Below are 26,376 nucleotides of genomic sequence, written 5' to 3'. Positions count from 1 at the left end.
ATGCGCGCTGGAGCCACAACACGGACTCTCGGAATGAACTGAGACATTACGCGCAAGAAGTGGCCACGGGCAAACGTCAGTTTTGACCTCTGTGGACAAATTTCTGTGACTAACAACTTGGTAAGGATGCATCAATGAAGAATGCGACTGCGTTTGACTCTCTCCAAACGGGGTTGATGAAGCCCTTAGCGGTGTCATGCGTCTTGCCCCGCAGCCAAGTGCGCAATCCTTGCGGCTCATAGCTCTGCTCATCCTCGCTACGGGGGTGACCACATCCCCGGCGCTGTCCTCGGGCTGCCCGGACCGTTGCGTGTGTGATGACCAGCTGGTGGTTCAATGTGCCGGGCAACACCTGACCACCTTCCCCGTCAACTTGCCGCTGGCCACGCGGCAGCTCATCATCTCCAACAACCGCATCGTGGAGCTGCCGCCGCTGGCGCTCAACTACCTCTCCGACCTGGTGTACCTGGATTGCAGCAACAATTCCCTGACGGAGATATCCGAGTCCACCTTCGGGAATCTACGGAAGCTCGCCTACCTGGACCTCTCCTTCAACACCTTGACCCGGATCGAGGACAGGACGTTCGGCCCCTTGGCGAGCCTGGTGATGCTGAGGATGACGGACAACCCGGGGCTCTCGGAGATTCACCCGGACGCCTTTGCGGAGAACGCGGCCCTCCAGGTGCTGGACGTGAGCCGGAACAATCTGACGGTCCTCAACATCACCTCGCTGATCGCGCTGCCCGCCCTGCGCTCCGTGGGGCTCAGCGGGAACCCCTGGAGCTGCGAGTGCGACAACGAGGACCTCTGTCTGTGGGTCCACCTGGAGGGCTTCAAGTTCCAAGGTGATGAGTCCGGCAAGTATAGGATATAGTTTTATTACAGCAGTTCTGTTCTAGATTTCCACAGTCCACATCATCATAAAATAGTCTACTGTCGCTCTTTTCCACTGTATCAAGTGCCTCAGAAAGCCCTTTATCTGATTAGACATCAGGATTGATCCACTGATCCACTCCAGTCATATATTATGGGATAATGGCGTAAACCATGGGCCTTTTGCTTGTGGGTCCCCACATGCCAAACAGTTATTTTAAAGTGCCTCTGCTGCACAGAAAGTGAATACATTTTGTATTCTGGAGGAAAAAAAGAAAAGAAAAACCTAGCCAAATCAGTGTGTTTGATGATGTACAGGATAATTGGCTCCTGTTAAAATGGCTGAATGAGCATCTGTTCATGTCACTGTTAAGCGCCCCACTCCTCCAGCCCCTTAAGGAATGTTTCCATGTTCACACTCTTTTTAAAGCACATGCAGAGCCCTCACTGGATTCCCTTACAACATGTCACATCAAAACTCCCAGTCACTTCTGCACTTCTGATGGCACAGGACAGGTACTTCATGCCATTATCACCTATGGGACATTATTATTGTGAGAGGTGCAAGAAGTGTTGAAAGTTTACATATTCAACATTAGGATAGTGTATCGTGTATCATGAATATATCATTTCATATATAATATAGTGTGTAATGTATACTGTATATATAACCTCAACTATATCCAGTTTATGGAAGTCTTTAAAGTTCACCCCTTTCTCAGCTTTCAGTGGGCAGAGACGCAGGTGACTGCAGTGGAGCGTAGCAGCTTTCAGAGTATCAAATAACAAAGGGGCTGAAACGAGATAGAGGGCAGGGAGCCATCTGATTTCTCTTGGCATTGGCAGCTGTATTCATTAATTCCCCTGTGCAATTTGCAGTTTGGGAGGAAAAGTAGCGAGTCTCTGCATGGGCCAACTCTTTCAACTCGAAATGACTAATCAATCTCCATTTTATTCAGCTACTGGGACACTGTGCTGCAAGTGCGATCAATGAAGCACATAGGTGCCGAATCAAATATTGATCCCCCCTTTGTTTTATTACTGTCAAGCTGATAGATGTGTCTGATTTCCCTTTCTTTGACTTATTATGCTTATGCTTTGTGTGGATGTGTCAATATATAAAAAGGGCAGCTGCTATTTATAGTGTATCTTACTGAGCAAAAGGGCCAGTCATAATTCTAACGCCATAGCTATAATACACTCGCCACACTTACTAAAAAGGCATCCCCTGCTTTTCTCTCTCTCTCTCTCTCTCTCTCTCTCTCTCTCTGTCTCTCTCTCACACACACACACACACACACACACACACACACACACACACACACACACACACTCTGCAGTTCACCATGGTCCCCCTGCAGCTTAGGCAGAATCCAAAATGAGTCCTGCAAGAGCTGTCCTATTTTCCTGCTGCTCATTGCCTTTTGTCTAGCTTAATTTGGAGTGGAGTCTCTTCCAGCGACAGCTGCCAGAAAGGCACAAGCACATGCACGCGCACGCGCACGCACACACACACACACACACACACACACACACACACACTCATAGACACATTCTCTATCTCTCTTATGTATACATGTACACACTTTCTCCCTCTTTCTCTTTCCCTCTCACATGTAGACAATAGCACAGACAATATCTCATTCTCTCTGCCGTTAGCATTTTCTCTCAGACCACATGCATGTACACACACAAACACACACGCACACATGCAAATACATAGGCATGCACCTACACACTCAACTACACAGACACACACACACACACACATATGCACACACTCACAGATCCACACATATAGACACACACACACACACACACACACACACAGCCACAGATAAAGCGTACATATAGGGCTTGGGGGGGAAACAGAAGGACGGCATTTTGGAGACGTCTGTGTTTAGGCAGTGAGCTCCGTCTCCATAAGCCTTATTATCTCTCGTCTGAGTCTCACCTGGTCCACGCAACACGGCTCGCTTGTCTCCTCGGCTTAGGAAACGCATCAATAGAGAGAGAAATAAACCTTCGGGAAGGAACTAACAGATTCTCCTCTGTCTCGCCTTCCTGGCTAGATTAGCACTCTCTCTCTGCTGTTATATAAGGAGAGCGTCTAGAAATAGAGTGGAGCGTGGACGGGGATGGAGAGAGGGAAAGCCCTCGCCTTTGATGCCAGTCCCTTTGGGGGTTGAAGCCAGAAGGGTTTCCTTCCTAGCTGTGAGGCACACACACGCATACACACACACACACACACACACACACACACACACACGCACATGCAGACTCTGGCAAGAAACTGTAAGGGCCGGGAAAGAAGATGAGAATGTAGCTGCTTGTTGTGTCGAGTCTCGTGGTGGGTGTGTGTGTGTGTGCAAGCATGTGTATGAGAGCCTGCTAGTGTGTGTGTCTGCACGTGTGGATGCGTGTGTGCGTGTGTGTGTGTTATAATGAGAGTCTGACAGTATATTGTGGGAACATTGCGCAGCAGGCGCCTTTCAGGGGATCAGAGCAGGCTTCGAATTCTCTGTGGTGGATACGGCTTAGAGAAGCATACTGTCCTCGTGTTCTTCAGCTCCATGCTATTTTTCAGATCTGGGAGCCACTGAATAGCTTCTCTCGGGATAAGAAGAAACAGAGATTTAGATTTAGAGTGTATCAAAATTTCCGAAACTTGCTCTTTCTATGAAATAAACCGGTCAAGTGAATCCAAGCGAAAGCTACAGCTTGATCCCTCCCCCCCCCCCCCCCCTGGCAAATCCACTTCAGTTATAAAGGGAAGATGTAGATGAAGGGGACAAGACAGATTAAAGAGGGATTATTATGACTTGAGACAAGTGAGACATGGGCGGTGCAAAAGGGGAACAATATTAGGAAGGTGTTGTTTTGTGCACTGAGGGTGTTTCTCTACAGTCATTGCGTAACTCAAAAGGCAGTGAAGCTTTCAATACAATACACGGACTCTACCTTCATTTTACACGTGTCTAGTCTGTGATGGTCCACCATTTTCTCCAGTGTCTTGAAGGGTGTGCAGAGAGTCAAAGTGTCTCCATTTTGTCTGAAATATTCACCTTTTCAGTTGGCCTATATGTATGCACAAACCAGATTCGTCATAGCACAATATGCCAGCACAATGAGTGTGTGTTAAATGAAGGCTGTTGGTGGAGAAATAGGGGCACAGCAGCACACAGTTCCCTGTGCAGAAACTTCCAAGTCTTTTGATCTCCTCCTATGGGAATTCCCCCAAGCACGAAAAGCTGTGAAACAACAAAAGCCCATTAAAAACATGCGGCCGCAGAGATGGAGATGGCACTCAGGGTATTGCATCCAGTTTCTGCTCACTGTAACAAAACATTCAGGCTTCGGGATTATTTTCCTGCCAAATGCCTTTCTTGTCACCCGCCGCAGAGTTCAACATCCATCAGCACCCATCATGTGGCGTATTTAATTTCCCTACATGCAGAATACATTCTGACTGATAGGCCTTTGAAGTTGTATCCATCTAGTTGTCTGACAGAAAACCAACTCAACATTTTTATTAGGATTTGTGGATTGCAGCAAAGGTTTTATGCGTAATCCCACCTAGTGCCTGCTGACGAGACACCTGACTATCTACAGTGCCGGGGAGACACAAAAGCCTGATTTACTCTCAAATCCTGTGGGGGAGAAAGGAGTTTGAATAATTCGCCCATGAATTTGTGGTAATTTAATGCTGTATCAACTCGAGACACTAGTGCACAGGGAGCTTCTAATTCCTCGTGGTTTTCTGATAAGGGCGACAATATTGTTATGGTGCAGTTTTCTACGTTAGTCTTTTATTTGTGTGGACCTGGGTGTCTTATGGATATCTCCTTCACCTCCGAGTGCTGCCATACACCTCTCACAAATGTTATGCAAAATGATATGTAGTAATGTGCTTGAATTATTTACCAGTCCCTTCTGTTTAATGACATGTAATATTGATATCACTTTTCCTTGCAGAGTTACCTATGCATTTTGATGAAGCCCTCACAACTTCAAAGGATCCTTTCAGTCATATGCTAATTATAAGCTAAGGTTGCATATGTGTGCTGACTAGAATTCCTGTGGATTTAGGGAGTAAAGTTACTTCATTTGCACTGATGATCTGCAGTTAAACACATTTTTAATGTATCACATCTGCCATTGAACTACTCTGCTTTGATATAAAAACAATTTGTAGATTGAGAACTGACAAAATAGCTGCAGTTCTATTGGTTGCTGTTCAGGGAAAATGGACCATGTGTACCATGTCACTGTCTTGGACTGATGTCAAGAAGCCTGAAGCAATCCACACCATGCATGTTTACTTCAGAACAAGATGACTGAAGGGTCTGAATGATGTTAGGACAGCTGACATGTTTTATGCATGTGGCCCATTGTCATAGCAGCAGCCAGGAGTTTTCCTGTGTCAGATAAAGGAAAATCTTGTCTTGCATTGCTGTCTCCTGTGTATCCCAGTGTTTCAGGTATACTTCCTTATCTACAACTTTGATGTGTACCATTCTGTGTTCTATGATCAACCCATATCCTTTGTACCTTGTGTGTCTATGTTGCAGACGAGGGCCAGACGGTGTGCGGCACGCCTGCTGACATGCAGAGCCGCCGTCTGGGCGAGGTGGGCCTCCAGCTACGGACGTTGTGCCACCAGAGCCTGGGCTCCTGGGACTACCTTTTCTTCATCGTCATCGGCTTTGTCATCTTTGCCGCTGGCACCGTGTCTGCCTGGGTGATGGGCGTCATCATGGTACTCTATGAGCGCTACATCAAGAAAAAAGACGAACAGCTCGATCCGGAAGACGAAGGGGAGGCCGGCGGGACGGCTCGCGCCACGGGGGCCGGAAGTAACCATGGCAACGGGAATTTGAAAACCTCACATACTGTTTGATCACTTGGTCCCACCCTGCCCGCAAGCATCCCCTTAGCCATAGTGCCTCCGATGAACTTCCAGAACTGTCTGTGAAGTCTGTAATGAACCTGCAATCAAACTGAGTTTGTCTGAAAGGGAAAAGAGAGGATTTAACAGAGAACTCTGCTTGGTTGTCAGAGAGTGAGATGAACCATTCTAGTGGGAATGTCATTCTGCTCATCTATAGAGGGCCTTCAGGTGACGTATCGCACACTCTGGCTGCCATAGTGGAGGTCCTCAGCTCTTGGGAAACGTTAGCCATGAACACTAATGTATGACTTGGCCGTCTCAACAGAATCCAATAGACATCCAATAGACATGGTTATTTCTGTGCTGGTTTTGACTGGGAAGTGATCATCCCTGCTGAAAACAACAGCCTAGACCAGTTATGCTGGTTATGCTGGAGGTTAGCTTATGCTGGTCATGCTCTGACTGTAAATGCTGGTTTAGCTGGTGACCAGCTCAGTATATTTTGAGCACATGCTGGTCTATGCTGGTCTACCAGCGTCGGTCTCATTTACCACCTTGACCAGCATACCTCTGTCCAGCTAAGACCAGCAAAAGACCAGTAATACCTATCAAAAACCAGCTCAGACCATCAACCAGCTTCAGTTCGGCTCGGCTGTTTTTTTCAACAGGGATTTTGCTACTGAAAAAACAGTGTGATTTTGTGTTTCAATAATGTCATCAAAAACCAGTTGTTTGTTAAGGTAGCTGACTCTTCTCAAGTTACAACGTATTGTGCTTGAAGTAGAGATAGGACCAAACTCAGAGCTTAAGACACAGTCTCCTGTGTCAAGATACTGTATTTGCAAAAAAAAACTCCTTATCAGACAGTTCACTTTTACTTATAACATTACTGAATGGATCTACACCTACACTACAACTATCTTCTTCTAGCCTGGTTGTTATATATTTAGCATTATTTGCACACAGCCAATTCTCCAGTGGACCTCCATGATGGCGCCAGCCATGGCAGGAGATCTGTGACACAGAGCCTCTATATGAGAGTGAGAGTGGTGTGGTTACTCATCTGTATGAAAGGATAGGATATATTTCTGTAATTATACGTGCGTTTATGCGCACATATACATGCACACAAGAGAGTGTGCAGAGTAGCTGTATGTGTGAGTGTGCTCATGCATATTTGTAAGTGTGAGTGAGCAGACGAGTGTGTTAGTCTGTGCGTTGGTGTGTGTTTTTGTATTGGGAGTTTACCTTCCCTCATCTATTAGCCCAGAAAAACGATCTCCAGTGGAGGTTTTTCTGCTGAGGATATGAGTGCGAGGTTGCGAGCTGGCCCAGCCAACATGTGCCTGCTGCTGAGGTCTATTTTGGCAGTGGGCCCTGCTGGATGGCAGGTAAACAGGAGAATGTGATAATTAATTTCCTCTCCATCCTCTCTGTTGGGTAACTGGTTCGGATGCAGTGTCCTCTCCTCTCTGTTTCTGCATGCACTGTTGATGCACCGAAAAGCCTTACTAGGTGTGTATCAGATTTGGGGCCAAATGACAAATTAAATTCATTAAGATCGGAAAGGGGATTTTCTGCAAGATAAAAAAGATTAAAAGAAATGCCACAGAGCTCCTAAATGTAATCATTTGAGAGTAATTCATGCTCCATCATTAGTAAGTTAATTAGAGACTTTTATTTACATTTTGAATTGATTGAATTGACAAGGATTTTACCCCAACGCTGGTGTGTATATTGTAATGAATTTACAGCCATTGGAAGTTGTACAGCAATAACACAGCTAATGCTATGAGGAAGCACAGTAGGAAATTCCTTTCAGCCAAGAATGACAAATATCACTGAACCCTGATATCAACATCTGCTTTGTCTGAGGACTGATACCCCTCATGTTACAACCACTACAAGGTTGTATGGAATACAGCATAAATCAACACTGACATATTTTTCCCCTACAGTCTTCTGGCTGCAGCACCCCATTGGCCCTGACAGTGACTGTTATAAACTTAGGTGAGGTGATTCTCCCTTCATCCCTACAACAGCTGCAGTAAGGGAAAAATCCTTAGATTTTCACCCGAACCAGCTCACAATATCACTGTAATTCAATTTTACTTCTTGAGTCTGCACACAGCTAGTGTAAAACCCAGAGGGACATCTACATTGTGGCTAAAAGTGGCTGCTTGAGGTTCTGGATGCCTTCCTCTGTGGGTATTTACAACAAAGATACTGTATAGGTAAGACATTTGCTGAAAAGTTCCAATTTGTTTGTGCAAGATTTCTAAAACACAAATATGTGGTGATACTCGAATAAATATTCATTACTGCTCAAGTTTTAACTACCACAATAGGCTTTATCACACCACTGTTATTCAACTGCATACATCTTAAGGGTGTTTGGGACTGTCACAATTGAGCCACTTTTTGCCATTTCATTGCAGGTTTTACGCTGTGTTCAGACTCAAGATGTAGGCAAGTACAAATTAATAACAGTGACAACTTGACACTGTACCAGCAAGGTATAATTATGTTGGTTCTAAGTTGCTTTCACTTGGTAAACTATCAATTTATGCACTTGTACTGTGCATATTAGGTTGTGAGGAGTGAGATAGTGGTGGTACAGCCAGAAGTATTCGTGTGCAGTTGGATTTATTAGAGTGGCAGATCCGTTCATCTGTTGTCTATATCTGCAAAACTGCTGGAAAACATTTCCTCACACATTTACTGGCACTGATGTGCATATTTGTTGGGATTGGTCGAAACTGAACTAAATGCACAATGTTATTGGTGTAACTAAAGAACCAACAGTATGAACATGCTGTTTCTGAATAGTTGAGCGGCATTGTCGGGTGCTAAGTTCATTTCCTGCTTGACCTTTATTGTGTAGTTCTTCCTGTTGCAGCTACATGTGGCGTTGGATCTAAACAAGAAGACAGGCCTTTGGTATGAGTGTAATACTTCTGTATTACACCACTGAAATAAGACACTCAGGAATGAATCGTGTGTGTCTGTGTGTGTGTGCGTTTGCTTACTCTCCTCATGTAAGGGGGTGTAAGACAGTGATCTTGTCTCATAGCATTATGCATAACTATGCATGTAATGACCCAAACATACTTAATGGAATGGCATTACTGTATGCCACAAGTATGAATCCAAGTCAGTGACCCATGTACTGTAACTGTAAGTTGCCTACTAAAGCAGTATGCTCAGATGCCTCAGAACATTTCAGCTATAGGTTGCTGGTTGCTTTCATGGCTGTGGGTGATGTCATATTTGCATGGGTTCCTCCAGTATATCCAAAATGCTTTGCATAATGTGCATGTCTATTGAGGTCTGTGTAATGAACTTGCATCTATATCTACATATAATACATAATACATGCATATCCCGGATAGTCTCAGCTGTAAGGGTACATTACGTTCCGCTAAGCGTAGCGATGAGGCAACGAGGTGGGGCAAGAGGGGAAGGGTGCGGCCGAGGAATAGGATAGCTGGGTGCCCCTAACTCATGTCGCCACAGTGACCCAGATGGAATGACGGGGAACGCCCACATATCTCCCAGTCTTGATAAACACATACATGGATGCTGTTCCCACCACACAGTCTAAAGGAAAAATCCCTGTTAGTATTCACAATTTTTCCTCTATATGGACCTGGAGGTATAGCAGCTAAATGTGCTGAATTTCAATACTACTATTTCAACATCTTGCACTTCTCACTCCCCCATACAGCAAACTCATCCCAGACTTATGTGTGCGCACACATGCACACACACACACACACTCACACAGAAATGTGTTGGTTCTGCCTCCCTTACTGACTCCAACAAGAATCACCCCCAGGAATGCAGAATGTATAAGAGTTTATAAGAAGCTTGGTCCTGACTTATAGCGCTCTCAATATAAATACACTACTTTCACTAAACCTCTTACTCACACTTCACAGAATAGCAGCATTCGACATAGTCAAAGCCCCGAAATCCAATATTGAACTTGACATATAGTGGCACTGTTGTCAATTTACACATTGTCTACTTTGAATGGAGGTGTGTTTGAGGCACTGCAGCTGTGTGTCCCGTCAGTGGGCAGCCAGGGTCAGGTAGTGGGCAGCATGTGCTTCAGGACTGGGCCGGCCTCATTTAGCCACGGTCATGTCAACAGCACGTCCTGTAAGAGACGCCGGCTAGTCTCTTACAGCTCAGTGAGTCACACAGGCGAGGGTGTTACGGTGCATTATAGGCCACGTACACCTATGGGATCCAGAAGGTCCCAGAGCCCCGTTTACTGCCTGTGGTTGTTTAGCTTGTATTTTTTTGCACCATTTTGTATGGCATGTCAATTAAATCAAACACCTACTGGGCTGAAGGCAAAAAAGCCACTGTAAAATGCCTGAAGATGTGAGCTGTGACATCAAGTAAAAGCAACTCTAACCAACCCTATAATTGCCCTCTGACACACATCTACTCCCACACACACACACACACACACACACACACACACAAACAGAATAGGAAGGAAATCCTTTGGTCACAGAGCATTGGAATGAGTTACACCAAAGTTAGAGATGAGAAATATATTTCCAGTGGCTGGCGCTTGGTAACTGGGTGTCCGCATTTCAATTATTTCAACAATATTTCATCATTAATCACTGCCACATATGCATGGCAGAACCAATTTACTGTCAACCGCACCGCTGAATCAAACCAACCACACTGCTGTGCTAAGCTGGAACTGGACATATAGTACATATACTGCTGCAACTTATATTAAGTTAATTACATTTCTTATGCTTACAATTGTAAACATATAAATAGTATATTATGAGTGTATTATGAGTGTTCCTTGTTTTGTACTTTTCCTTCTTTTCCTTTGTTTTTTGTCACTTAGCTTATATATCCTGACAGTATAAAGGCACAGGGAGAGGAATAAGTGGTGCAGACCTACTGTACCACACAGGTGAATGAGTGATCAATGTGAAGACACGTGGTTTTCATTACAGGCCAAAGCGGGCTGCCCAGGGCTTTCTCCATTTTCATTTCTCTCAGTTTCCCCATAGCATCTCTGTCATTGTTGTCACATCCAGCTGGGCTCTATCGTTTCACATGAATGAAATCAAGCGTGTTCAATCCCGTGTTATAAACGTTTTCTATCGGCCCTGGTATCGACAAGCTCGACTTCGGCCTCCTCTGGTACAGTGGCTATTGATTGACGACGAAGAGGAAGCCAGTTGCCCCAGCTGCCTCCACTTGGCAGAGAGGTTGGTCTCTTACTGCTGTTATATATCTGCACACAGGCTCAGGGGCCTGCCAACTCTGTATCCTTCCCCAGCAATAAAAGGTCATTTGAGAGGAGATGGTGTGTCCTTTTGTGCGTCACAGTTGTGCCTGGAGAAGTGTTTTTTTTTTTGCTTTGTCTTGTTGTTTGACCTCTCTTCCTGCTCTTTTAAATCTACTTTTTTCCCTCTTTTGCTCTGTGGGTATTTAGAAGGTCAGCGGGTGTTTAATTAGCGGCCGAGTCGAAAACCCATATGCTGACCTTATGGTGTACACTGGGGTCTAGTTAGCTCAGAGACACACACAGACGCACAAACACATATATATGTATACGCTGCAAAAGCCGGCACACACACGTGAACGCGAACAGGCGCAGACGCACATATGCAACACGCTCACACACACACTGCTGAGCTACAGCTGCGCTGTATTGTACATTAGTGTATTCTGGGGGCCCAGACTGGTTCACAATTATGTTAAGCCGATGGAGCTGGCTGCACAAGTGAGATAACGAGATGCTTACTCACACTAAGCTCCGACCGAAACGCTGCACAATGATATTTCAGACTGAGACAGGGAATCTGCAAATTGGTCTGTGGTATATTTTTTGCGCAAATAATTGTGGAGCGTGAAAAAGGGCCTTTAATTTCCGTCGCCTCACTCTGTTCCCCTTATCTCCGACATGTCTCTCTTTATCACTTCCTTTCTTTATTTGTCTCTCTTTTTAAGATATTTCGGGCCCTAAGCTCTGTTTTTGCACCTGTCACTTTCCCTCTTGTTATGTGCATCTCTATTTCCATCTCTTTTGTCTCTCTCCTACCCCTCCGTCTCACCCTTTGCCCCATCGCCTCCACCATCTGCCCATTCCCTCGCTTACTATCCTTCTCTTTACCTCCCCTCCCTTCTTTCTTCCTCTCCCCTACAACTCTTTCTGATAGCCTTTCTGTCTCTGTCTCGTGTATCACTTGAATATTGATGGGGTCTTTGGGACACAGAGAGAAACTTAAGACCTGATAAGCACAAGGCACACGACTATTAGCCTTAGTCTTCTCTGTTCACCTTACTTCCTCGCACGCGATCCATCTACATTAATTTTTCCATGTGCATAACTGATACCAGGAGTAAATCACCAGCCACGCCACGGAATAACTTATTGCCTTTGGACAGCAGTGGTGTTTTCCCACACTTCTCATGACTTGAACTTCTCACAGTAACGGCACACCAAGTTCACTGGGGCACTTGACCCCGGATCCCACGAGACCGCCGCACCGAGTTTCATGTTCAGGGGTTGGAGTCGCTGTTAAACACTGTCTGTGGGTCAGTTTACTGCAGCTCCTTTTTTTAATGTGTACCACTGACAAGGAAATGATAAATCTGACCCTAGCTCAGCATCTACAGTCAACATTAAGACTTACTATGGCTTCTGTCTAACTGAATCACAAGCACCGAAAGTCATATTCCATTTAGCAGATCCCTTTAAAATGCTTCAGGGGATTTGAAAATGTGAATCGAGGGGATTTGACACTTAAAAGTTGAACACGACGGTGCAGCTCAAATATTCATGTGAGCTTGTTAATCCACTTTTCAAAAGGAATTATTAATAGGCCAACTTAGAATAGACTCTGTAGATGCCTACAAGCAGTTCCGTCTCCCCAGCTGTGTTACATAAAGTATAATGAATTCAGCATCTAGGATACGTGAGAGAGAGAGAGAGAGAGATAACTTTCTTTGATTTGGAGCATGACTGCTTTATAATTAGACCCTCAGTACAGACAGAAAAACACAGCCGATTCAGGGTGTTTTGTGAACTTGCCACTGGACACGTATGATCTTGAATCTATACTCTTAATGATTGCATATTATATATGTACAATATGTCTATGTGCTCAACATATCTTGAGGACAGAACAGCCCTGGAGCTGCAGTGCTAAAGCGCCCTCTGGTGACAGTCTCAGGCTCTCTGCATGATTCAGCCACGCAAGCTTTGGTCACCCACTTTTATTTGGAACACTTAAATAAGCTCATGAGTTTTGAAGCTAAGCAGTCATTTCTCCACAAGATAGTGCAAATATTAATTAGGGCATTCGCTGCTCTCCCGCTGTAAACAATTTTCACTTTCAAACAGATTTCATGCTGCATCATCATTTTCTCCAGAATTGAGATGTAGATTATGACAAATAACTTTCTAGCCCAGCCAAAGAGTTCAGACTGACTGCACAACCAGTGATCATCAAAAACTCATTTATATTTATCTATATTAAAGACTTTCATAATACATAATTCATCACAATAAATATTTATTCCAAGATGATTGACGTTAACGTTTTTTTTTACCTATCTATATTTTAGTATTACATATCTGCAACCTCATATCTCTAGCAAGTTCTGGGCTCAAAAGAAATCCATTCATCATCCTCTCACTTCTGTCATGAACTCTGGGGTCCCGTCTTGTTGCTGAAGGGCCCCGAGTGACTCTGCCGTTCCTCTACCATACACAGGACGGCCTCTGCTAGTCTTTTGATGTCGCTGTGTGTGTCGGGATGTGCGGCCAAGGCCGTCAGAAGATCAATGACGCCCTCCTTCTGGAGCATACTGCTGTAATGTGTGGCTAGAGGATAGAAGGAGCGAGAGAGAAAGAGAGATGGGGTTGGAAATAATAAGAACAAGAGAAAGAAAAGAAGCCCAGATGAAAGGCCTCAAAGTGATCGACCCCACTACTACTTCACTTGGTAATGCACCAGACAAGTTTGTATTAATCCACTTAAGGTGTAATATTTTGTGGCAAACTAAATTGATTAAAGACAAAATGAGTTAACTATGAAATTTGGTTTCCCAATCAGCTCCATTTCACATCTAAATGGGTATCACAATACACATACTGCATGTCAAACAGACAACCATCACATAATACAATCTAATTTAAATATGGTGACCCACAGGAGATCACCCCACATTCCCCAGAGTCACACTTCCAGAGAAAGTAACCCCACGGTAATCTGTTTGTGTGTCTTACTGTTCTGACTGCAGACCAGATGTACGGCCCAGGCTGCCCACAGCTGCACTCCTGAGGGCTGGGAAGTCTGGAGCAGAGGGCAAAAAGGACGGAACGACCTGCAGTATGGGTGGAAGGGTGGGTGGGAGAGCACACTGAGGAAGGGTGAAATTGTATTTGCAAGTAATTCTGAGCATTGGTTTAATCCTGCTTGAAGTACCAGACAGTCAGGGTGTTTCTGCATCATAGCAGAGTGTCAGGTAAGCTGTCAATCACAGAAAAGTATTATACATTGACTTTCAAATACTTTTCTGGGATTGTCTTAACTTTCTCTGGCACTAATGTTCTGTGTGGCAAATTCCACCTGTATGGCACCTATGCTAAAGCAAACTAAAAGCAACCATTAAAGGTATTTGCGAACAATATTTGCAGCACGACAGGTATACATTTTTATATACATTAAATCAATGCAGACAAAGAACTGTCAAGACAGTGTGTAACAGCGCTGCAGAGAGACTGCAAGAATGTGTTGACAATGATGGGAAACAATATGAACACTTGCAAGTGAGGACAGAAGTCTTACTAACGTGTTATTTCCTGGTATTAACGTTCTAGAAGTATCATTTTTAGCATTAATAACTGTTGTAACAATTGAATGTTGAATTATTTAAATTGCATACCTACTTTTGGAACACAGTATAACATCAAATGCTTGGCATGATGGGAAAAACGGGCTGTAGTGCTTCTGAATAGGCTGCTGTTTAGTTCAGTTAGTTTTTCTCTCACCTATAAGAGACCATTTCTCTCTCTGGTTGGGTCCATGTCATTATGGAAGTGTGCTGCAAAGAGGGAGAGACAGGTTAGATGAGCCAGAGATGCATTTACTGTACGTTAGAAGAAAACCAGCATGCAAAACTTTCTCTCTGACACACACACACACACCAGCTGCTCCAGGATGGTATTGCGGAGCTCCTCGTCCAGCGTCCAGGCCTCCGGTCTGGAGGCGAGCTGCGCCAGGATCCCCCCGGCAAAGTAGCGGACCCCCACCTCCACCTGGGAGTCCTGCAGCAGAGTGAGGATGTGCTCCAACAGGTCCTCCTCCATCATGTCGCCCTGTAGCTCCTCCACCTCCGCTATGTTGTTCTGCAGCACAGGCAGTATGATAGTAGTAGTACTGATAGTAATAATAATATAGGATGTAGCATTTGCACAGAGGCGTCAGGTGGCAGAGAGCACATCCACAGTATTATCGCAGCCTAACTTTCTATTTGCATTGGAAAAACTCACAGGCTTATTTTGCATGCACAACAAACTATTCAATTTCTCATGTTTATTCCTGCTGGACAATTAAGTTGAAATGGTTTGGGAAAATATGAAGCTAGTTGACAGGACTGTCAAATTCAGATGCTCCTTGTTGTCACAATAGGCCCTGCGGGTGGGAATGGTTGCAAAACACAAACAAGGAAATGATGTAAACACTGGAGATGGATTTTGAGTGGATCGAGCCCGATGGCAAAATTCATGTTTAAAGTAAGAATAGTTTCCCTTTTAGCACGCATTGTCATGTTGCAGCTACAGCAAAATCATGTCTAAACAAACCAAAATCATTGAAATATGGATTTTGATGTTAGAATACGCAGTATTGTGGCACACACAATAAATATTTAAAACTATAAACAACAACAAACATCACATACACACACACTGAACTCACCAGAAGGCCCAGAACTTTCTGCTGAATGGAAGATTCAGTGTAGTAGGACTGCAACGCAAAAGAGGGGCAGCATGAGGGGATGAATGATCTTTGTATACTGCATATCTCTTCAAAATGCATGGGATGTAAATATAGGAAAGTATCCTTTCCATGCCTGCACAGGTATGTGGTTGCTCATGCAGGATCGGTTCTTTCTGTGTGTTTGTCTGAGCAGTATATGAACCATATGCTTTCTCTGTTTGCAGGGAGAGTATGTAAGAATGTATTACTTAGTGTATTTTGCATTCATTTGTGTGGGTAAGGTAAAATGTGTGGTAACGCTTCATTTTACAGCCCACTAATTACGGTGTAACTAGTTTGTAATTATGGAGTAATAATGAAATAAAAATTCTGTAGTTACAGGGTAACAAAACAAGAAGTCCGGGAATTAACGGGTAACAATTTTGTAATTATGAGAGATTTATAAAGTAGTTATGATATAACTGTTTTCATAATTACTGCATACTTAACAAATAATTACAGGGTACAAACAGAATTAGGGGGGACTATACAAATGTTATCGGTGCTTAAAGGTTCATGCACTGGAAAAAGGCCATGGTAAAGTGCTACCCATGTTTCTAGTAACTACACGGTTTGATGCACAGGTTGTTCTGGAAAAAAGAAATTCCACACCTGAAAAGGTGAATTGGAGATGAATAACTTTTCTTTTTTTTTCTTAAAGTATCCCCTCAGATATGATAGTACTAGGTAGTAGTAATAGGTAATAGTAATATATAGTAGTAACAAAAGTAGGTAGTAGTAAGATTAGAGTGAGCTAACTTGTGGCTTAAAACAGTGAAAGTGCAATAGGAATTCGCAATTAAATAGATGTTTTCTGCATAAAAAATACAGTATCTTAATACAAATTCCAAATATTCAGTTATGTGTTTTTTAATCATGTGTAGTTTATAAACCATGAACGAAGTGAGACATCTCTGTCATCAAAGTTTACTGGAGCCTGAGCTTCATCTGATGAATCATAATGCAGCCGGACACAATGCAGCAGAGTTCATAGAATTTAGAATGTCAGTGTCATAATGACAGACTGACCTGAAGACAGACTCAGACTCACAGTTTCATCTCTGATCGGTGTTCACCTGCACACTGAGACAGAAAACTCACGTTGCTTTCATTTGGAGAAACATCAACAACATCTGCCTTTTAGAAAGGAAACCATGGAGAGTGATTTCCATCTTGGTAAGCCACATGTGTTTATATTTTTATTATTTACAAGGAAAAGATTAGTACAGAGGATTTTGCTGAACAGAGACACAACAGAGACAGACAGTCAGGATAGACTAGTTTGTGTTGAAGGATTTGCATTTGTGTCCAGTTCTTCCTTAATTTGATTTACATTGTAAATTCAGTTAGATTTGTTGTTGAAACAAAACTATGATGAAAAGCATAAGATGAAGCTATGATGAAGCATGTTGACCTTGAATGAAGCTACATCAGGTGGCCTCATGGTTATTTGATTATTAAGATGTTGCCATTGCATTTCTTTCAGCATCCATGCAAATGGTTGCTCGACTCAATGCCCTTAATGACGATCGCCATGAAAACATCAACTGCATGTTTGTGAAAGTCCTGAACAAGGAGCAATACCTTTATGCTGAAGCCTCTAGTTTCTCTGGAGTTCCTGCTGAGCTCGACTGTGACCTTTCACCTCAGTCTGCTGTTGGTCTCGGCTCCAAACCTGCTTGTGGATTTGAGAGCCTCAATATATGGAAACCAATAGCCAGCACAGCTTCATCAGCATACAAACTTCTCTTGGATATGGACGAAGGAGACCTTCCTCCCACAGAGAAAGAGTCTCCTCTCATGACCGAGGACACAGTGTTAGGTAATGCTGGAGCATCCATCCACCCAGCTCAGCATGTTGAGGCTCAGTCTAACCTGCTCCGCCTTGTTGAGGCTCCGTCCCATGAGGCTCAAACTGATGACTTCAAAATCATTGAGAGATTGAGGCTGCTTCAGCACTCCCCCTTTGGTTTTGACGATGACTACCACCTGGAGGCAGTTGGAAAGAGATACCTCTATGCTCCCCCATGTGACACATCTGGATTTGTGGCTGACTGCTGCTCACCCTGTGGATCCACTCTGGGCTGCCTGGATGAGTGGGAGCCACTGGTCAAATCCCACTTTGACTTGGAGGAGGGATTTGGTGAGGAGCTCCTCTACGCTTCATCACATCTCTCTAGATTTGTAGTTGACTGCTCCCCACAGCATGGGCCGACTCTGGACCAGCTTGACAAATGGGAACCTGTTGTCAGCAGCACTGATTCTCACCTGATGCAGTTCCTCTCAGTCCTCCTGGAGGAGGAGGAACTTCATCAAAAGCACATGAATGCTTCCTCATCAGTGAGTTCTACATTTATGGCTGCCTGCGCTGCACACCATGCCCCTACTCAAGATCACCTTGATGAATGGGAGCCAATCGTCAAAGCTGATTCTAAACTGATGCTGTTCCTCCAGGACTTGGAGAAGGAGGACGAACAATGTTCTTTTATCATCAAGAGTGAAACGGTCATCCCTTGTGCACAGATTGAGGCCGCTGCTGAAAGATCTGTGACCGTCCTGCATCAACCTGAATGTTGTGAGGGAACAGAAGTCACTGTCCTCTCTGCTGGACCTGACAATAACTCCACCTCAGAGGAGGTTCTCCCCGTCTCTCCTGCTAAAGACACCCTGATTCACCTGCTTCAGGAAGGATCAACCAACCTGCTTCAGGAGTCCCAGGCTCCCGCCATCCAGGTTGAGGTCAAAGCTCCAACAAGCCTTGTGGTTGAAACTGTAAAGGACACCAAGGATCTGTCCTGTCTGACCCTGGAAAAGACACTTCCACCCGTCCAGCTGGTCGAACCTGCAGGACCTCAGAGTCCCAGTGCCAAAGACAGCCTGTCAACAAAACCAAAGAAGAAGAAGCGTGGCTTCTTTTCTTGGCTATCCCGCATATTCCGGAGGAAGAATAAGAAATCTGCTGACAACATGGCTGCAACATCAGAGACGCCGCTCCAACAGACCTGCCAGACAGAAGCAGATGAGCCAAAGTCCTGCTTGACTGCCCTCTCACCTGCAGTCCACTTCTGAACTCCTGTCATCTTCCTTCCACTTTACACTATTGAACAACTGAATCATATTATTTGAATACATTTATTTGCACACTACTGTTACAATGTCTTTGCGCATTTCTTCAAAACACACCTTTATTCCTGCAGTTCTGGGTAACCTGTAGCCTAAAGCAGTGAAAGTGTAATGGAATTAGTAAATATATGTTGGCCATTAACATTTTCTATACCTCTATTACTAACAATATGATCAATATTTATTCTAAAGGTGGCTGTTTTTTCACTGAGAGTCCATTTTGCTTTTAATATACCACTTGTGTTCTGTAAAAAAAAAACTAAAAAAGAAACAAACCATAAAATTATTATCATTATGGTAACGCTACAGGGAACAAGCACCGATAACATTTGTTTTGTCCCGTCTAATTATGTTATTGTACCCTGTAATTATTTTACACCATAACTACCTTATATTCTAATCCTTATAATCTCTCATAATTACAAAATTGTTACCCCTTAATTCCTGGACTTCTTGTTTTGTTACCCTGTAACTACAGCATTGTTATTTTATTAGTACCCCATAATTACAAACTAGTTACACCGTAATTACGGGGTGTAAAATAAAGCGTTACCGAATGTATCTGTACGCATGTCTATATAGCAGTGTGTACTTTTTAGTGTACGTTTTAGTGTGTGTATCAGTGTTTTCTGGGATCCTTTACCTCCAAAACCTCTTCGTACAGCTCCAGGCCCTGGCACTGGATGAAGTGGCGGGCTGCGGTGGGCGTCTCGTCCGTCAGGTTCCACAGAGCGCTCAGGGCGAACTTCAGAGTGGTGTCCACCACTCCCACCATGGCCTTCTGCTGCACAATACCCAGCAGCTGCTGTTAAGACGCAGAGACAAGGAGAGAGCATGAGACAGAGGGGATTGATAGAGGGGGGGTGAGAGAGATATTTTTGTCAATTTTTGTTGCAATTTGCAGGAATATAGGAAACATCCACTGGAATTTAGGCGTACAGTCTTGAATACAATGTATTTCGGACACCAGACACACGATAAATGAAAGGGACTGAAGCAGAGAGAGAGGTGGGCTTGATTACATGGAGAGAGAAAGAGAGGGAGAAATAGAGAAGTATTGAGTAACGGAGTAATAGTAAACAGAGAAGGATTGAGTGCATGGAGGAATGGAGTGACAGAGGCTGAATGAGTATAGGTCATGGAAAACACAGCAAGAGAGAAAGACAGACAGAGAGACAGAGAGAGATACAAAGAACTGGAATTACACATATCTAGCGCTAAGCCAAGGACGTTGTGTGAGTTTGAAACTAAATACCCTGAGAGGGTAAGCGTACCTTCACAATAAAGATATCCGTGCCTAGCTGTGTGGTCTCCTCTGTGGATAACTGTAAATAAAACAGACAGATCAGTGGTTTGAGTCCCAGCCAATCTCCTGAGTGTCCAACAGGAACCATAAAGCTCGCTGAACACTAAGGTCGTCCCTGGATGGAATTTGAGATGGCGCTCGCTCAAGTTTCAAGGTAACCCTTGTCGGATATTCTCTTAATATATTTTATTACATCCTGTCACTGCTTTTAATGCATAATTTACCGGTCTACAGGAAGGGCTTTCTTAGATTTCACAGGGAAATTAGCCCTATAAATCCTAAACTGGACTAAATGAAAGCTTAAAACTGGTTGCTGAGGCGACGTCATCTTTAAGGCATGGAGCTCCCAACAGGTGGGAGTAACAAGTGCCACATTATTCTCCTGTGGTAGAGTAATGTGCAGTAAGTGAGCAGCGTCTTGACCTTAGCCACCAGAATGGAGATGACAGCCACGGCCATCCTCTGCAGGGTCGCATCCTCATGGCTGCTCAGCCAGTTCATCACCAGCTTGGCTGCTAAATACCTGAACCATGGACACAGCAAGGATATCACACACAAAGACAGAGCACAGTATTATAAAAATATACCAATAATGCACAGACAAAGCTCCTGGCCAAGTCTCTATTCTTTTTCTGCAGCCTACTCTTACATCTGGCAAAACTATTCATTTTTTGACATAGTTACTTTTTAAGACAAAGTTGATTGTTTTTAGTTTAATCAGAATTTGTTGGTAGAAAAAATATAATGCAACTCTATGAGAGCATGGGTATTCTTGGCTACTGCAATAAGCATGGACTGATACAACGTACTGTAACTGATACAAAGTAAACTAACTTGTCAAAAGGGACGTCCTGAAGGATGTAGTCGCTGCAAAGAGCCAGCAGACAGTTCTTTTGCACCTGGAGGGATGGAAATAGTTTAGGCAATGAACAGACATATGGGGGAAAGATCTGCTGTATTAGAATGTATATTTCATTGTATAGTGTTTTATAAAATGATATGTCTCGGTATGTGGGAGAGAGAGAGAGAGAGAGAGAGAGAGAGAGAGAGAGAGAGAGAGAGAGAGAGAGAGAGTGAGTGAGTGAGAGAGAACAATTAGAATATATACAAAATATAAGGGTGTATGTATGAGTTCTTATACAGAAACTAAAAATATAGTGCAAAGCTGGGAGAGTGGGAGCTGTAATCAAATCCAACAATCGGAGCAGTAGATATTCAGTCAAGGTCTGGTAGCAACAGACCCATCTGAGCCACATTTTGTTATATTTTGCTGTTCTGTAACTACATGAAGTCAACATGGAGCTGTAATCTGAATCACTGACCGTGTCTCCTTACCTGCTGGTGGCTGGGGAAGTTCTTCATGGCGTACAGCAGCTGGGTGACAGTGGAGCTGAGCAGGTGGACGGGCATGGCCTCCGCCAGGTCCTGAGTGGTCAGGCTGAACACACACGCCGTGGCCACCAGCTGGACGTGCAGGGAGGCGGGGTGGCTCTGCATCCCGCTCAACACCAGCTACGGGAAAACAGGAGGTCTGAGTCATAGTCAATTATAGTGTTCAATTATAATGACCCAGATGTCCCGTGTGAAGAGAGCAGAGCGGACGGGACTGTGGTACCTTGAGGATATCTGGTCGGGGTTTGTCTGTGTCCGTGGTCAGATTGTAGAGATGGACAAGAGCCTCTCGTATGAAGCACTCCCTCTCACGGTACCTTCTCAGGGCCTCACACACCTGGCTCTCATTAGCCTCTCCAGTCACCTGGACATACACAGCAGAGAGAGAGCCAAGAGACAGGAAATACGTATTTAGTAAATATACAAAATAGTGCAACAAGGACAATATGTGAAGCTTATGCAAGAGTGAAGCTTGTGTCTATAACCATAACATTCTCTGATGCCCTCACATCTCTAATTATATCAGAAGGGGAAGCAAATGTCTTATTGTTGGAATGAAATACACATGAGAGAAATGGCTCAACTCTATGCTTGATGCCAGTGCTAGATCCTCAGAAATAATGCCACGATCCTCAAAGATAAAGAGTTACTGGAATGAAACAGAGCCTTGGTTACTTTTAAGTTTTTCCGTGAAGAGAGGACATCACAGGAGCTAACTCCGGTGGCCACCAGTCCCAAGAAGACCAGCCCGCTCCTGGCCTCCACAAATGCTCTGACTGCCGCCTCTGTGATTCTCTTCCGCCCCGACACATCTAGAGAAACAAGGGCAGGGAGGACCTGGGGACTCCCTTCCAGGAGCTGCCGCACCGTCTCATCCCCCTCCCTCCCGTCGCTGTCATCCACGGACATCGCTGCAAAGTGGTCGTCTGAAAAGTCCAGATGCCTGAGAGCGTGAAGTTGGCCGAGGACAAAGAGCAGCCTGGCAGGCGACATATCCAGCTGACGCAGCCTGTGGGCGATCAAAGACCTCAGGGTGTCCCTGCACTCCAGGAGCGCCGTGAGCTCAGAGACGGCGCTGCAGGAGATGTCCAGGCTCTCCAGCTGAGGGAGAGAGCAGATGTCCTCCAGGACGGCGTCGGTCAGGTCCGTGTCGGCCAGGTTCAGCGTCCTCAGCCCCCGTAGGGAGCTGAAGCCGACGCGGCCCCCTCCGTCCTCCCCGAGAGACTCCCAGTCCAGATGCAGCCCGTTCACAGACAGCCTCTGCAGGCTGGATCTGCACTCCGGGTTGGAAGCCAGGCCCGAGACGATGTCGGCCCCGGTGAGACCCCCGGGGGCCCAGGAGGCGTCCAGTTCCTGGAGCCGGTGAGGGCAGAGGGCCAGGCGGAAAGCTTCCGCGGACACCGGACAGCAGCGGATGGAGGCTCGGCGCAGGCGGAGCTCTTTGCAGTTTCGGAAAATCCCGACGGTTCTGTCATTCAGTAGACCTTATAGGAAGAAAACAGAGGGATGTTGTAGGAACAAGCAGCTTAACCTCAGTTTAGCCACCTTTATATATGCGGAATAGACTTTACCTACCTTTTCAGCTTGACAAATTCATAGTACACAGCATACTAGGTAGTAAACTGATCTAAGTGATATCATGATGGGATAAATTAATGCTTTTCTGAGCATATAATTGATTGTTGTTTATATGGTTGTTTCCCTTAAGATGATCACTGACTGGACTGACTGGTAACCCATCTTTTCATTCACCACTACATGACTGGGAACAAGACAGACTGCAACATGGTTTGACTTTGACTCTGTCCTTTCCTCCAACTTGACACAGAACTACCGTGGCACTACTTGGTAGCCACAGTCGCCCTCAGTCTTTCTGTCCGATGCTGTTGGAGTCTCGTCCGTCCTCCTGGCTTACCCTCAGCTGCCATCTTACGCAGTAGCTGGTCGGCCATCTCCTGCGGGAGGAGCGGGGCCCGGCTGAGGCGCAGGGAGCCGTCTGCTCGCCGGCTGCACAGAGCGTCCAGGCTGCGGCACACCTGAGCCAGGCAGAGGTCACACAGGGCCTGGGGGCCGTCCGCATCCTGCAACACATCAACAGAACAGGCAGGCAGAAGTCATGCTACCGGATTGTTACATAAGACAGTGTAGGTGTAAGGACAAGTGCAGTGGATTTAACTAGGCATAAAAATCTTGAATACTTATAAGACTATGTAATAGGGCTATAACTGTCTATATGACCTCTAAGGGTGTCATTCATTAGACTGTGCACTGCAAAAAATATCCATCTTAGCAAGTCATTTAGTCTATTAAAGTCCTAAAATCGTAATTTTCTTAAAATAAGTGAATAAAATCTGCCAATGGGGTTTGATCATTTCATTTGTTTCCAATGCAAATCAACAGGTTTCAACAATTTTTTAGAATCAAGTGTCATTTTCTTGATAGCAGTGCAGTGATCTGCCTTTTTCTGACTTGTTTCAAAATAGTGACACTATTTCTAGAAAATTCCTGAAACAAGTGAAACTGCATTGGAAGCAAGTGGAGTTATCTCACCTCATTGGCAGAATTTTTCTCTTGGTATATAAGAAAAATCAGATTTGAAGGCTGAATATGAGACTAAAATTTGACTAGTTAAGATGAATGTTTTTTTGCAGTGTGTGCAGCAACTTCATTAAAGACATTAGAAAAACCCATATATGACCAGACAGTTATTTCTCTTTGCTTCATAGGCTTTCCTCCCCAAGGCAAAAAACAGACCCACAGTGACATAGGATCTGTACACGCCGCAGGAGTCTAATTTTATCCGCAACAGATGAGGCACTGCACACAAGTAAAGCCCGTTTAAATCACCTAATCCAACTGATCTCTGTAGGGCAAAGTGGACAAAAGTAAGGCCCTTCAGCAAAGGTATATACTGTATGAACATTTGTCATTGGCAGACGGGACGAGAGCACGAAAATAACATAGGCAATTTTTAGAAGGGGAGGGGGGGACGTGTGTGTCACTCACCATGTTTGGAAAGTAAACAATCAAAAGAAGAAAAAAAAACAAGAAGGCTCAAATAGAGATAATTAGACTCTCAGGAACATTTTCAATCAAGCGACAGCATTATTATGGACCATAATTCCCTCGTGAGAGGCCACTTCATTTAGTGATATATATTCATAAAGTTATAAAGTATTATCCAGTTCTGGTTACAGTCGCTGCTGCTGCTGCTGATCGTCGAGCGTGTAACTGTCACAGCCAGGTCGCCTCCTATTGGTCAGTTCCTCTGACGTCATCAAACGGAGGGTTGCACTTTGACAGTTTGTTGGCTTCTTTATTCAATCGTTCATTCCTCTATTCACTCATTTATTTGTTTATGCACTTATATATCTCTAACCTATATGTATGTATATGTATGTAGGCATATCTATCTATCTATCTATCTATCTATCTATCTATCTATCTATCTATCTATCTATCTATCTATCTATCTATCTATCTATCTACTTATTTATCTACTTATTTATCAAATTTACTACTTATCTACTTATATTTACTTATTTACATATTTACTTATTTGCATGTCACTACTCAAAGTATCCATAGATTTCATTAAAGCCCTCTCTAAGGAAAGGAAAAGGAGGGTAGGTAACTCATTTAGCCACAAGGAGGGGCTCACAGAGAGAGCTGGAGACTGGATCATGGCCTGCAGTGAGTTTTTGAACCCCTTGCAGATTAATAAAACTTGAAAAGTCTGACTGATCGTTTTATTTATAGTGAGAAGTGAATGTTTAATAGTGAACAATTCATCTCTAAATCTAATCTACATAGCAACACAAAGTCTGTCACTATCCCCATCAGTCTTCTCTTGGTTATCTATTGCCCTTTATTCAATATGAAACATGGAATAAATCCACATGGAACTCAGTCATACAGCTGGATTCAACTGTTGCTTCCATAACGAACTACAAAGAATATTAATAGGGCCGTAAAACAATTTTATTTGTCATAATTCCATAGCCTCGACTCATTTTCCTTCAAGAACTGGAATACAATAAGACAAGAGTAGGATTTTTTAAAAATGTATTGCGGTTACAGAAAATTCATTTCCAGGCATGAATGGAATTAGCATGTAATGTCTTTTCTCAGCTTCTTTCAGGAACCTTCTCCTCCCGACACATGTTCTCCTATATATCATTTATTTAGATAGGACGACCTCTACTATATACAGACGACCACCTTGGAGACACACACACTCACTCACACACATATGTTCCGGACACACACACTTAAATGCACGCACACACACACACTCACTGGCGTACACCCACATCTATGAATGTCCTGCCTCTAAGCGAATCTGTCCTCCCACATGCTAAAGTATTCCCCCGCAGAGAATCCCCATGCATCAAAGCCTGTACTTCCTCCTTAATCCAAAACATTTAGCCGAGAGGCGTTCTCATTGCCTGCGAAGACCTCTGCATATTGTCCTCATAAGCAAATAAACACAGCTGCCAATAGCTCTTGGACGGCCACAAGAGACACACACGCACACATCCTTGTGGAACAAACACAGGGGAAGCGCTCCCCTCCAAAACAGACCTCCTATTATTATGATGAAGCTACTGGATCACTCAGTCATTAGATTAGAGTTGATAGAAAACAGCTTTGTGACGGGGGAATAAGACTGAGAGAAATGTCCGCCGTGGTTGTATGAATGAGGATGAGAATGTGTGTGTGTGTGTGAGAGAGAGAGAGAGAGAGAGAGAGAGAGA

The 26,376-nt window shown here is 44.2% G+C and overlaps 2 protein-coding genes across 2 annotated transcripts; one reads left to right on the top strand and one right to left on the bottom strand.

Annotated features, from left to right (window-relative positions):
* Window positions 1–196: 196 nt before the first annotated feature.
* Window positions 197–5,773, top strand: LOC139933440 (leucine-rich repeat-containing protein 52-like). Its single transcript, XM_071927516.2, has 2 exons — window positions 197–845; window positions 5,445–5,773. The coding sequence occupies exons 1-2, from the start codon at window positions 197–199 to the stop codon at window positions 5,771–5,773; spliced, it is 978 nt and encodes a 325-aa protein (XP_071783617.1).
* A 7,362-nt stretch (window positions 5,774–13,135) lies between these two features.
* LOC139933443 (protein zyg-11 homolog) lies at window positions 13,136–24,658 on the bottom strand. Its single transcript, XM_071927520.2, has 14 exons — window positions 24,626–24,658; window positions 23,535–23,700; window positions 22,295–23,103; window positions 21,843–21,983; window positions 21,563–21,739; window positions 21,062–21,126; window positions 20,651–20,750; window positions 20,196–20,246; window positions 19,565–19,726; window positions 15,739–15,786; window positions 14,967–15,167; window positions 14,811–14,863; window positions 14,046–14,143; window positions 13,136–13,640 (listed from the first exon to the last, which is right to left on the bottom strand). Exons 1-14 carry the CDS (start codon window positions 24,626–24,628, stop codon window positions 13,459–13,461), a joined length of 2,256 nt encoding a protein of 751 aa, XP_071783621.2. The 5' UTR covers window positions 24,629–24,658; the 3' UTR covers window positions 13,136–13,458.
* Window positions 24,659–26,376: the final 1,718 nt, after the last annotated feature.

Source organism: Centroberyx gerrardi, chromosome 13 (genome assembly GCF_048128805.1).
Source record: "Centroberyx gerrardi isolate f3 chromosome 13, fCenGer3.hap1.cur.20231027, whole genome shotgun sequence".
Lineage (NCBI taxonomy): Eukaryota > Metazoa > Chordata > Actinopteri > Beryciformes > Berycidae > Centroberyx > Centroberyx gerrardi.
This window is presented reverse-complemented; position numbering and strand designations above follow the sequence as displayed.

What these genes read in the sequence shown, in the direction of transcription:
- LOC139933440 (XM_071927516.2), top strand. Translation starts at nt 197, where the DNA reads ATGCGTCTTGCCCCGCAGCCAAGTGCGCAATCCTTGCGGCTCATAGCT. An exon ending in GGAGGGCTTCAAGTTCCAAG is followed by an intron (nt 846 to 5,444) that starts GTGATGAGTCCG and finishes TCTATGTTGCAG; the next exon opens with ACGAGGGCCAGACGGTGTGC.
- LOC139933443 (XM_071927520.2), bottom strand. An exon ending in CCCGACCAGATATCCTCAAG is followed by an intron (nt 21,740 to 21,842) that starts GTACCACAGTCC and finishes GTTTTCCCGTAG; the next exon opens with CTGGTGTTGAGCGGGATGCA. An exon ending in ACTTCCCCAGCCACCAGCAG is followed by an intron (nt 21,127 to 21,562) that starts GTAAGGAGACAC and finishes CCATCCCTCCAG; the next exon opens with GTGCAAAAGAACTGTCTGCT.